Here is a 12051-nt window from a genome sequence, read left to right as displayed (position 1 = left end):
GTCATCACGTTATACCTGACGAGTAATTCTCACAGCAATCTCAACTTTGGGGCTAGTGAATGCCTCAATATAAACACACACACACAACCTAATTAGTTTTTCTAATCCAAGTGACACCCATTTGGCCATTTGACACTGCTAAGTTTCTTCCTCGAGATCAGTCAGTTATATAAAGTCATTTGTTGATTATAAAAGTTTTAGGCAATTGACCAAATTAAGAAGTACCAACCCTTTGGCCAAGATTTAGATGTGCCATTGGTTGCAGGACAAAACACAACACTGCCTCAATCATATATGGAAAAAATTCTCAAAGTTAGAAAACTACACTGCGTACTTGTGACGTTATTATTATTTATTCTCAAATTCTCTTTTCAATTCTTAAGTCTTTCAATCAACTTCCTTAATCTCTCTTTGTAATGAACTTTTCCTACATCAAACATCAACAAGCAATATATGATTCTTTTATGTAGTTCTGCCTGACTTGTGAATTATGATGCAGAAACCATAGGACTAAGTGATGGGAACACATGCAATAAGTGTTTTTGTTCTACATGACTACATAGCACTTTACACTTTCTTTGTAGTACATGAACATATAAGTATGAGTGACACCTCAAGAGCTTTTCACTGTTGTTTCTGCCGTAGTCTTTTCCAGTGAAAAGGAAGTAGAGTATCTTATGAAGTCAGGCAGCAACAAGCAAAGGGTGCATGTTTTAAGATTGAGATATATGAATATATCTAACAGGATAGGTGCAAAGCAGAGACCATATTCTATGCTTACTTGAAACAAGAAAGGATCATATATTCTATTGCAGATTTCATATTTGCATCAATATTGCGCTATAATATCTCAAAATGAATATAGTGCCTCGCACTCTTAATAATAAAATAATAGTAATACACTAACACTAACAATTCAGTATAATAATAACAATAATTGTAATAACAATATTAATATTGTTACCTCAGTAAGGGCAACAAATCCAATCTTCTCAGAGTCAAATTTAGATGGAGATGTTTTTAACTACAACAAGATTGCAGTTCAATATCCAACAGTACACCTTTAATCAACGAAATGAAATTGTTGAAAAGTTTTCATTTATTTATATAAGAAACTTCATTATCAATGACTTCACAAAATTGAAGAAACATTCTAACAAATATTAAATAACTTTTCATTTTATTATACAAAAACATCTACATCTCCTTTTATACTAGATTACAATCACATTTCATAGCCTGTGTGTGTGTAGGACACAAGTATCCGGGGGTCCCGGGGTGGCTTGCTAGCCTGCTACTCATAGTCATACATGAGGATGATGACACACTGACGCAGTCACACTTACACTTTCATATACTTCAATTCTTCAAGCAAGTTTCAAATATTGGGGTCTAGTTGGGGGTTTCTTATAGACAAAAATTCAACGTAATCAATGAGCTTCGGTCTTTCTTTGGTTTTCAGTTTTTAACTAATTTCGTGTTATAGTTTGAGATAGGTGCTGTCAAAACAATTACAAGTTTACAACACAAATTCGAGGGTTACATATAATTGACCACTAAAGCATATTTTTCATGATCAATGTCATTCTAAAGTTTGGAATATGATTGAGATATTACATCAATGAGGCGAACTTTCCATTATAGGAAATACTGCAGTTTTAATCATGATGTGAACTGGCACTTACATTGGATCAATTACTTTACAGTATATGGAGAGTGTATTTTTATAATATGGAGCATATCAGCAGAGTGTGGATCCTCAGTCCTCACACACCAGAAGTAGATTATATTGTTACTTGTGGCTGCTGCCATTGTTGATTAAGGCTCATTGCCAAATTTGCCCTGAAAGCATAAAGTGCTTCATAGCTTAACCCAGTTGTACAATCTCCATTACTTTAGACATGTAAAATTACAGTGCACAAAGCATTACAAGAAACTTTAAAACTCACTACTAAGTTTTTTCTCACTTTTAAGACAACTCACACATGTATTGATTTAACAAGTTGGTTTTCAGCCAACATATGACAAATGTAGCCATATAGGAGTGAAATTTTACAGAGCAATATCCATGGCAAAAAAACTATAAGATGGTTAGAAATGATGAGGTTATAAATGATAGATAAGTACGAAACAATTTTGATTTGAGAAGAAATTATACTTACCTCAATTTCTATTTGCAGTTATGAAGTTGGTGTTATGGCAGTGGTTGGTTATGCTCCTTTAGGAATTCAATTGACTTATCTTAGTACTGTGGCATACATCCAAGTGATCCAACCATAAAAAATAGCAATAAAAGCAATTATAATTTTCTTATAAAAATATAAAAATTAAAAAGAGCTAAAATATCGACAAGAAAAGATGCTGAATTTAACAGGCCTCCAATTTTCTTTAGAAGTAGACGTTTCCTCGTTTTTCAGCTGTTTGTTTCTTCTGCCACTTTCACACCTCTTCTTCTTCTCTCTTCTCTCTTTCCATATGAAAGCTTCTTTCTTAGTTCAATTCATCAAACATGCCTGCATCTAATGATTTGAAAACGAGAGTCATATCAAATCAGTGAAGTTCCCTTGTTTTGATCTATGCCTAGGTACGTTGCATGACGTAGTAAGTACCACTAGGATAGAAAGAATTGGTGTGAAGGTTAACTACCCTATATACACAATTACACCACCCTCATCACACTAGTACACTACCAATTACCAGACCATCAAAAAAAAAAAAAAAAAAAAATCACTTGCACATTTTTTGTAACACAATAGTTGAATAGTGTGTGGATAATGAGTAAAAAAAAGATGGGTATCTTTTTCTGAGGCTTTTTAACACCATATTCCTTCACTTTCTCTCATACTTTTGCTTTTCATTTTCAATATGTGTGGGGAAGAATTGCAGAAATTGAGTCTGACATGAGTGTTAGAACAGGAAATAGATAGATACATAGATAGAGATGTTTGTGTAAGAAGGCTTCTATCTTTCGTCTGTGTATTTTAGCTATAACTGCTCTATCTTCTTTAGCTCTCTGTCTCTGCAAGGATCTTTCATGTGTTTTGTGTCACTGTAAGTAAAGAAATAAAGAAAAACTTCTTCTTTTGCAGTTGATAATAGCACGTGTACTAAGATTTCAATCACAACAAAGCTTATATTATCACTTACAATTATTAACTGGAAATGTATATTATAAACAACTCTTCTCTTTTAGTCTCTTTCTTCTCTCCATATATAAACAACTTGATTGATCATTCCATACTCTACAACCTTCAAACTCTTCTTTCACAGATGAATTTTTTTCTAAAACTTTGAAATGATGTAAATTATGAGTCTTTAGGAGAATTTTGAGCTGTAGACTAATAGGTTTTTTGTGGAAATAGTTTGCGATTTTTCATGTAACTTATGGATTCATTTTTGGTTAATTTCTTCTCTCAGGAGTTTCTCAAGGACTAGAAGGTCAGAATTGGTGTAGAATTTACATACAAGCATACAAGCAAATGGGCTGAATTGGACTTACAAGATTGATTCATTGTTAGACTGTTAGAGTGAGTGAAAAAAAGAAAGAAGAGTGGTGTGAAGAAGGCTAGCTAAGTAGTCTGTTTTCACTGTAATAAGCTTGTGTTAAAGATGGCGACATACTTTCATGGAAGTTCGGAAATCCAAGGTGATGGATTACAAACACTTTATCTAATGAATCCTGGTTATGTTGGATACCCTGACACACAACAACAACAACAACAACAACAACCAAACATGGTCTTTATCAATTCAGCTGGAAGTTCTATGAACTTATCTCAAACTCCACAACAGAATCAACACTTGGTTGGCATCCCACTTCAAGCCACACCTATTAGTCCAAACGCGTCGTCTTCGTCGCAACAGAATCCAAATCGGCAATCAGTTCATCCCCAACATGAGATGTCGGCAGTTCATGGATTCATTCCTCGCGTTCAATACAATTTATGGACTTCAATCGATCCTAATTCGTCGGTAGTAGGTGGAACTCACCAGCCCAACCATCACCAACAACAGAACTCTGGAACAATATCGGCCTTGGGGGTGAATAATTCGATCAGCGTGGGGGATGTTTCGTCGCAATTAGGCCTTCGGCGTCCTTTTTCTCAGCAAGGGCTATCCCTTAGCCTGTCGTCGCAGCAGCCAGGTTATGGACCTTATCGAACGGATTCTGACCTTCCAACACCGACTCCTGCACCAATTATATCTCCTACTAGTGGTGAAGATATGCGAGTATCGGGTGGTTCTTCTTCATCGGCTTCAGGAATTTCTAACGGAACTTCCACTATCCAGAGTGTTCTGTTGGGGTCTAAGTACTTAAAAGCAGCACAAGTTCTTCTTGACGAAGTTGTTAATGTGGGAAAAGGGATCAAGACTGAATTGTCTAAAGGGTCTAAAGAACAGATTAAGTTTGGTAAGGAATTGAGTGGTGTCACTGGAGCTGGTTCAACTGGAGGCGAAACGAGTACAAAGCGTTCAGCTGAGCTCACGACAACAGAAAAACAAGAGCTTCAAATGAAGAAAGCAAAGCTTGTTAGCATGCTAGATGAGGTATGCATATGACTGTGATTTAATGCATTCTTTTTTTTTGTAAGAAACAGAACTTAGTTGGGTATGAGAAAGCGAAATCCACCAAGATGACTAACATGGTTTTAGAAAATCGAGTTTCTTGAGCCAATTTTCTGCAGAACATGTTGGAACAGGACTTGGGTCTCTATCAATTGCTATTGTTTCAAATCTTTGAACAGAATCTATCAAAGAACTGGGTTCATTTCTACTGATGTTCTTCGTTCAGTAGTTTTAGTCATAACACTCATCATTAAAAATCGAATATAGTTCAATAAACTATATGTGACAAGTGTTTAGTCATAGATTCTCTGAGTTCACATGTTAATTCTATCTTTCTATTGTGTTATCCTTTTGCTAATGAGTTCATCCAATTCTCTGTTTCTTGTTTGGAATTTAAGGTAGAACAAAGGTACAGGCAGTACCACCACCAGATGCAGATTGTAGTTTCCTCGTTTGAACAAGCTGCTGGATTTGGTTCAGCAAAGACATATACTGCGCTTGCTTTGCAAACCATCTCAAAGCAATTTAGGTGCTTGAAAGACGCCATTTCAGGGCAAATTCGAGCAGCTAGCAAATGCTTGGGTGAAGATGATTTCATGGGATCAGGCAAGGGTGAGGGTTCAAGACTTAGGTTTATTGATCATCAACTTCGACAACAAAGGGCACTCCAACAGCTTGGGATGATCCAACATAATGCTTGGAGACCACAAAGAGGATTGCCCGAGAGATCAGTTTCTATTCTTCGTGCTTGGCTCTTCGAACACTTCTTGCACCCGTAAGTACTTCGAAATTTGAAGAAAATTAGTGGTATTCGTTAATTGTAGTGTCTTACACAGGATATTCTATTTGTTTGCAGGTATCCCAAGGATTCCGATAAACTCATGCTAGCAAAACAGACTGGACTTACTAGAAGCCAGGTATTAATTATATTGTTTCTCAATAGCATTCTCATCTTTATTTGTTTTTCCATTATACCAAAGGTTAAACTGTTTATTGTATGTTTCTATCTTCCTGAATTCGAAGGTATCTAACTGGTTCATAAATGCTCGAGTTCGCCTTTGGAAGCCAATGGTTGAAGAAATGTATACGGAGGAAACTAAGGATCAAGAATTGAATGGCATGGAGGAAAAGAACAAGAATGAATTCAATGAAGAGTCGGGGTCGAAGTCCAATGCCCATCGGCAGAATAGTCCCACCAAAACAGATCAAACTAGAAATCTTAGTCCCAACCAAGACAGCTCCACTGAACCAAATGCTCCTCCCACATTAATGTCCAATTCAACTGTTCCAACGTCAACCATTGAAGAAAACATTCGAGCTCAAGCGGGCTTCTTTCTAATGGGAGCTTCGAACACTGAAGGAATGGCCCAAGGAAATAGCAAGAAATCACGAGCCAGTGAGTTGCAGAATTCGCCAACTAGTTTCCAGTCCATTGACATGGACATGAAGCCCAATGAGACAGATAAGGATCTTTGCATGAAATTTGGGAATGAAAGGCAGGGTAGAGATGGTTACTCATTGATTACAGGAACGACAAACCACGGAGGGGCATTTGGAGCATACTCGATGGGTGAAATGGGGAGGTTTGATCCTGACCAATTCACACCAAGGTTCTCTGGAAATGGAGTTTCTCTCACTTTGGGTCTTCCTCATTGTGAAAACCTCTCTCTATCAGGCGGGCAACAAACCTACCTCTCCAACCAGAACATTCAGCTTGGAAGGAGACTCGACATGGGAGGTGCAGAACCAAATGATTTCTGTGGCATTAACAGTCAACAACCTTCCACAACTGCTTATGAGAACATCAACATGCAGAACAGAAAGAGGTTTGCTGCTCAGCTGTTACCAGACTTCGTAGCTTAATTAGATCTCATACTTCTTAGCTTCCACACTCTAATACCTCCTTTATTACAAATGCTCTTGGCGAGTACTTTAAGAAGTGCAAGCTTATGAAACTTGGAACTCAAGTCATTGAAAAGGTCATAGGAAAGGAGAAGATCATAATCTCGCATGTCTCTTTCTAGCTCTTATATATACTTCCATGATGGGGAGGAGAGAAATGAACATGCAAGCTTAGTGTGTAAAGAGAAGAAATTGGTTAGTACAGGTAGACACATGCAGAGAAGTTGAGAACTGTATCTGCTCTTAGATAGCTTTAGGGGTTGAGATCATAAGATTGAGGAATGTATTATACGTCGTCCTTGGGACATAGCTAGATTGATAGAACAGAATAGATGTCATCAATCATATATGCAGATAGTTAAATACAAAAACATATATTTGTAGAATATATTTTTGGAAGTGTACTTATGTGTGTGCATATGTGTATGTTTGCTCCATCACACATTGAGAAAGAAAGGTTCATGGAAGATATCCCCGAGACTGAGGTGTGGATATTTGAAAGGTACAGTGCCAAATTTCAAGTTGTGATAATGTATGTCAACTTCTATCTGTATGAACATCCATATATATGTCGTTTGATGTCGATAAATTATTATTTTTTCTTATTTAGGCAACCATGTATTTAGATTTATATTAGCATGACTATACAAGTATACATGGCAGATTATTAACTTATCGGGAAAAAAAAATACATGGCAGATTGGTGCCTTAATGTGTATCGCAGCTGTAAATCTCTATTAAACGGTTGAATTTACTTGGCAAATAATAAAGTAAAATAAACACAAACTGAAAAATACACACAACCGACGCTTACATCCACTATTCCATTGTTCGAATTGAACTACGAACTACTAGCTATAACACAAATTGTCGAAGAGTTTGGTGAAACAACCGCTTTAATATGAATGTTGGAGACTTCATTAAAATAGAGATGAGGGTAGGTGTCATAGTTAGTTACAAATATCATTTCCTTATTTCAAATGGTAAATTCCTGATTTGGCCATGATAATGTCAATATGTTTCTAATTTGATCACAAATTGCAACTTGGCGCATTTTGTCAGCAACTAGTGGAATAATGTCAGCAACTTTTTGCACTGAGTTGCTGACAATGGCCGGATTACGAACAAAGTGACATTATCATGCCGAATCAGAAATTTACTCTATTTCAAAATGCAAGGAAAATGACAGATATATATCATAGACCCTCTACAGACAAGAGTAATACTCGTTGCACACTGAAAAACTCTCTCCACACCCCGTTTTAAGTTCCACACACACCCCGTTGATTAAAATTGAAAATCTCTCCACAGCCCACACTGAAAATCATGAGTTCTTTCCACAATGCAAATCTCTCCACACTGAAGAAGAAGATGGTTTTAAGGAAAATCTTTCCACACTCACACGATCTCTTTAAGTCTATTTTGTGTGTTGGAAGTCTATCTCTCTAAAATCTCACCAACACCAACATTTTTGTAGATTCGCTCAAGTTTTTGTATTTGTTGCTGAAAATGTTGGCCAATTTTTGTGAAATTCAAGTTTTGGTATTGTCGGTCCTTGCATTCCCAGTAATTGCATTCCCAGGAGCAATCAAAGTGATGCGTCCTGCAACACTTTGATTGCTCCTTCTAGAGAAATTGAATAATCATCTTCCAAAGTAGACCATTCCAGATTATTAGAAACCTTTGTTCCCTTCCTCCCTTCTATCCCGACCTTTGCATTTGACGGTTGCAGCGGTAAAGAAGCGCCACTTGATGGTCTATATATGGACAGACTTTGCAACACTGGAAAAGGATTGTTCACAACTCAGCAATGGTGAATTTGGGATCATTGTTGCAAATTGAAAAAGCTCAGATAAGCAGGGGCAATTACAGTTCTTGTCAATTAATTAAGCATACATACACTAGATGGACTACTGAAACATTAATTTTGAGCCTAAATATTTGACTCGCTCTGATCGTGTCATCACCAGATTTCTAAAAATTTTGCTATTGCCAACTACAATTTGTTTGCTTGTGTTTTTTTAAGAACTTTACTTCAAGTGTTGTATCAAAATTTCGGTACGGCATTGGCGCTACGTAATGGAAAATCCTCAAGAGCATTATGAAACGAAATGTCATCCTCAACAATCGGTTACAGAGATGGGTTTCAAAGATATCAGTTTGTGTGAGTGGGTTACAGAGATGGGTTTCAAAGATATCAGTTTGTGTGAGTGGGGTGTGGAGAGAGTTACAAAGGGTAGAATGGTCATATTATTAAATAATGGGGTGTGGAGAGAGTGCTATGTTTTTTGAAGAAAAAGTTGGCGTGTGGAGAGAGAAAGTCGGGGTGTGACGGGTATGAACAGAAAAAAAAAAACATCAATCTTCTTCTTTAAATGATTGTTGATTCTATAACGAAATATTGTAATTAAACAAAAGGTTAGTTTTATATCATTTATGTTTGCTTGCTTATCCTGCAAGGATTCCATATCTTCAAATACTCTAAATAATATATGAAGATTGTGTCCATTATTTACCAGCATCCCATATTTAATAGGTATCTAGTATTCTAGTGAATTAGTTCCAAGGGTAGGTTTAGTGGGCCTTCAAAAATATGATGGGGCCACATAACTTGGTTTACAAAAGGTTTTAGGTTCAACTATGAATGGCTTTCTGAATTTGTGACAGCCAAGCTAGAATTTGTTAACAAGTTGTGTCATACTAATGTTGTAGAAGAAGGAAATGACGAAGGGAAGTGGCACAGATAGGGTCCCTAATGTTCCGTCTAAATCTGCATTGCACATCTACATCTTATTGCAGCCAAATGCTTCCAAAACCCAATTACATACTGCATTGCTTGTCATGAAAAATGAATTCGATGAGCGTAGATTGACATAGCTCATTATACCAGTATACTAAGCAATTACTATTTAATGTCCCTTCTCTTTTAAGATGTCAGCCATAAACCGATGCTTTTCCATGGCACAAATGTAAAAATACAATAGATGTGAAAGCTAGCCAATGAAAACTTTGATCGAATAGAACGTAACAAAGCGCATATTGAGTAGGACATCCAAAGAGAGAGTGTACATTAGCATGTTCATATATATTTGATTGTTACGTGATCTTAAGAGATCACCCTAGGGGTCAGGAAATTCAAGAAGGAATAGTGATAGTTCAAAGTACAATCTCACATGAGAATCCTATGCGATGAAGGTTAAAAAACGTACCTTAAAATCACGAGGACTGTGACATTTTTGTACTCTGTGGAAGAGTAGAGAGACTAGACACTAGAGACGTCTTTAATTTCTCAATCTTAATGGTGACATATTCTTCTACAGAATACTATTTTGACAATATCACCGCAGTAGTTTAGGAACTTTCAACATCACACATCAAAAAAAAGCCAACAATGGATGTCAATCATGTTGAAAACTCGAAATTGAGGTACGCTTGTATTGTGAAATTGAGGATTGTGATTGATTAATGGTGAAACTGTTTAGAACTTCAGATTACAAAGAATGCCAAAGATGACGAATGGGCTGGGTTAGATATAATTCAGAGATCCGGTCCATACCTCATACGTCAATTGCACCTGGAGTCCAATGGCCTAACCTAACTCCAACAGTCCAAGTGTCCAACCCAGACCGAAGTAAAAAGTTGGAAAGACCCCTAACAATTAGAAGTTAGAACCCCTACTTCCTAGTTATCGAAAAAAAAAGGGTTTATTTGTGAAAACCCCCCATTTTATGGCATGCTTTTGTGTTTACCCCCAAATTTTGAATCATCACAAAAGTCCCCCCACTCCGTCCTGGCCCCGTCCAGAAATCACCCATATTTACTCTATTGCCTAAAATACCCCTAAAAAAGAGCCGTTGGGTTAAGTTGACTCTAACAAGTTCAACTATATGTGAAATACCAATTTTACCCTTCCTGATGTAACCACTATAAATTGGGTTCATTAGTCTCCAATTTTCTTGTTTTTGGAGAAGATGGGTGGTGGTGGTTCTGGAAGTGCCTCATCAAGTCAGGTTAGTAATTTTTGAACTTGTTTTAACAGACTTTTGTGGATGAAGTCATCTTCCTCATCAAGTCATCTTCCTCATCAAGTCATCTTCCTCAAGTCATCTTCCTCATCAAGTCATCTTCCTCATCTCCTTTTGTGGATGAAGTCTGCCTCTGCCAAATTAGGAGTCAAAACAAATAAAAGTAAAAAAAATGGGGGGTTTATACAAAATAAAAGGGGTTTATACAAATTAAATTTTTGCTTGTTTTTCTGTGTTAATATCAGGGACCAATAGCAACAGGTGACAGTAATGAAGGTTTTGGAGGTTGTTTTAACTGTGGAGAATCAGATCATTGGAAGTACCAGTGCAAATGGCTAGATTATCCATGTGTCTACCCTGGTTGCAAGCTAACCATGGTAGTTAGGAAGAGTGGCCAGGAACACAACATGGGAAAAAGGTTTCTTAGGTGTAAGGGATCACCAATATGCAGTGGCTTTAAGTGGTTTGATGAACTGGAGAAGCAAAAAGAAGAAAATGGTAAACTAAAGAAGCCAACAGAATAGGGTAAATTGAAGAAGCCAACTGAAGAAGAGGGTAAACTGAAGCTATGTATTGATGGTATTGTTAAGATGCAAATAGAGGGCAATGTAACTGATGTAACAGAACTTGTCAAGAAGCTATCAGTTCCAAAATAATGTATCTGAATGTTCCATAAATTAATGGATGACATTTCATATTCGAAGACATATCTACAATATTTTTAACCAAATTCAAAATCTAAGAAACACACCTTCATTACTGACAACAACATAAGTACATAAGTCCCCAAAACAACTATAGTACTGCAGATATAGCACTGCAACCATAGCACTACAACACAATTACTGACAGCACTGCAACCATAGCACTACAGCCATAACCAAACACCAATACGACAACATTACACCAAACACCAATACCCTAACCAATATGACAATAACCAACTGTCTAACAAACAAAACAACATATTTCCAAAATGTTTCCAAAATGACAAGCATAATATTAGGTCATCCTTGTTGTGAAGTCGGGTTAAAATACCTCCAAAGCAAGATGCTTGACTTGATATATTATTCAAGGAAGCTTCTTTCCTTTCTTTTTTTGGTGGAGGCATGGGTCTTTGTGGCCGGTTGTAGTCTGTGGATCGAAGTTGGTGGTGAGTTTGTCCATCACCATAAGATGCTTCAGTTTGGTTTTCTACATTTGCCCTACCCCTTCCTCTTCCCCTGCCACCCCCACTTCCCTTCCTCTACCCCCTCACAGTACAACACCCTCATTGCTTGTGTTAGATTCAATCACTTGACCACTGACTCTTCCTCTTCCCCTTCCCCTAGTGCCCTTTCCTCTTCCCCTTCCTCTCATAGCCACAACACCTTCAACACTTTCATTGACTTGATTAGTTTCATTGCCTCTCACAGCTTGAGTAGCCTCATCATTACCTTCAGGAACTTGATTAGTTTGACTGCCTTGTGCTCCTCTTCCTCTGCCCCTAGTGCCCCTTCCTCTGCCTCTTACGTGTTCAAGACTTTTTCGGGGAACTTGTAACCCGATTCTGGGTGGT

General features: G+C 37.2%; 2 protein-coding genes across 3 annotated transcripts; both read left to right on the top strand.

Annotated features, from left to right (window-relative positions):
- The first annotated feature begins 2312 nt into the window (after positions 1-2312).
- Positions 2313-7073, top strand: LOC147486166 (BEL1-like homeodomain protein 1). Of its 2 annotated transcripts, none has more exons than XM_086572825.1 (5): positions 2313-3051; positions 3418-4548; positions 4965-5341; positions 5423-5483; positions 5590-7073. In XM_086572825.1, exons 2-5 carry the CDS (start codon positions 3610-3612, stop codon positions 6427-6429), a joined length of 2217 nt encoding a protein of 738 aa, XP_086428951.1. In that variant the 5' UTR covers positions 2313-3051; positions 3418-3609; the 3' UTR covers positions 6430-7073. The 2 variants fall into 2 exon arrangements, with proteins under 2 accessions (XP_086428951.1, XP_086428952.1); XM_086572826.1 differs by having other exon boundaries at positions 2373-2584.
- Positions 7074-10314: 3241 nt separating this feature from the next.
- Positions 10315-11188, top strand: LOC147486165 (uncharacterized). The gene is made up of 2 exons (XM_086573346.1): positions 10315-10478; positions 10739-11188. Exons 1-2 carry the CDS (start codon positions 10440-10442, stop codon positions 11015-11017), a joined length of 318 nt encoding a protein of 105 aa, XP_086429472.1. The 5' UTR covers positions 10315-10439; the 3' UTR covers positions 11018-11188.
- The last annotated feature ends 863 nt before the right edge of the window (positions 11189-12051 follow it).

The sequence above is a fragment of the Coptis chinensis genome, chromosome 7 (genome assembly GCF_015680905.1).
Source record: "Coptis chinensis isolate HL-2020 chromosome 7, ASM1568090v1, whole genome shotgun sequence".
NCBI lineage: Eukaryota > Viridiplantae > Streptophyta > Magnoliopsida > Ranunculales > Ranunculaceae > Coptis > Coptis chinensis.
The sequence above is the reverse complement of the archived record's forward strand: the minus strand, read 5'-3'. Positions and strand labels throughout refer to the sequence as shown.

Bases quoted from the DNA above. Each gene is read 5' to 3' on its own strand.
- LOC147486166 (XM_086572825.1), top strand. From the start codon at position 3,610: ATGGCGACATACTTTCATGGAAGTTCGGAAATCCAAGGTGATGGATTA. The intron at 5,342-5,422 runs GTAAGTACTTCG...ATTTGTTTGCAG, and splicing joins TTCGAACACTTCTTGCACCC to GTATCCCAAGGATTCCGATA. The intron at 5,484-5,589 runs GTATTAATTATA...CTGAATTCGAAG, and splicing joins CTGGACTTACTAGAAGCCAG to GTATCTAACTGGTTCATAAA.
- LOC147486165 (XM_086573346.1), top strand. From the start codon at position 10,440: ATGGGTGGTGGTGGTTCTGGAAGTGCCTCATCAAGTCAG. The intron at 10,479-10,738 runs GTTAGTAATTTT...TGTTAATATCAG, and splicing joins GAAGTGCCTCATCAAGTCAG to GGACCAATAGCAACAGGTGA.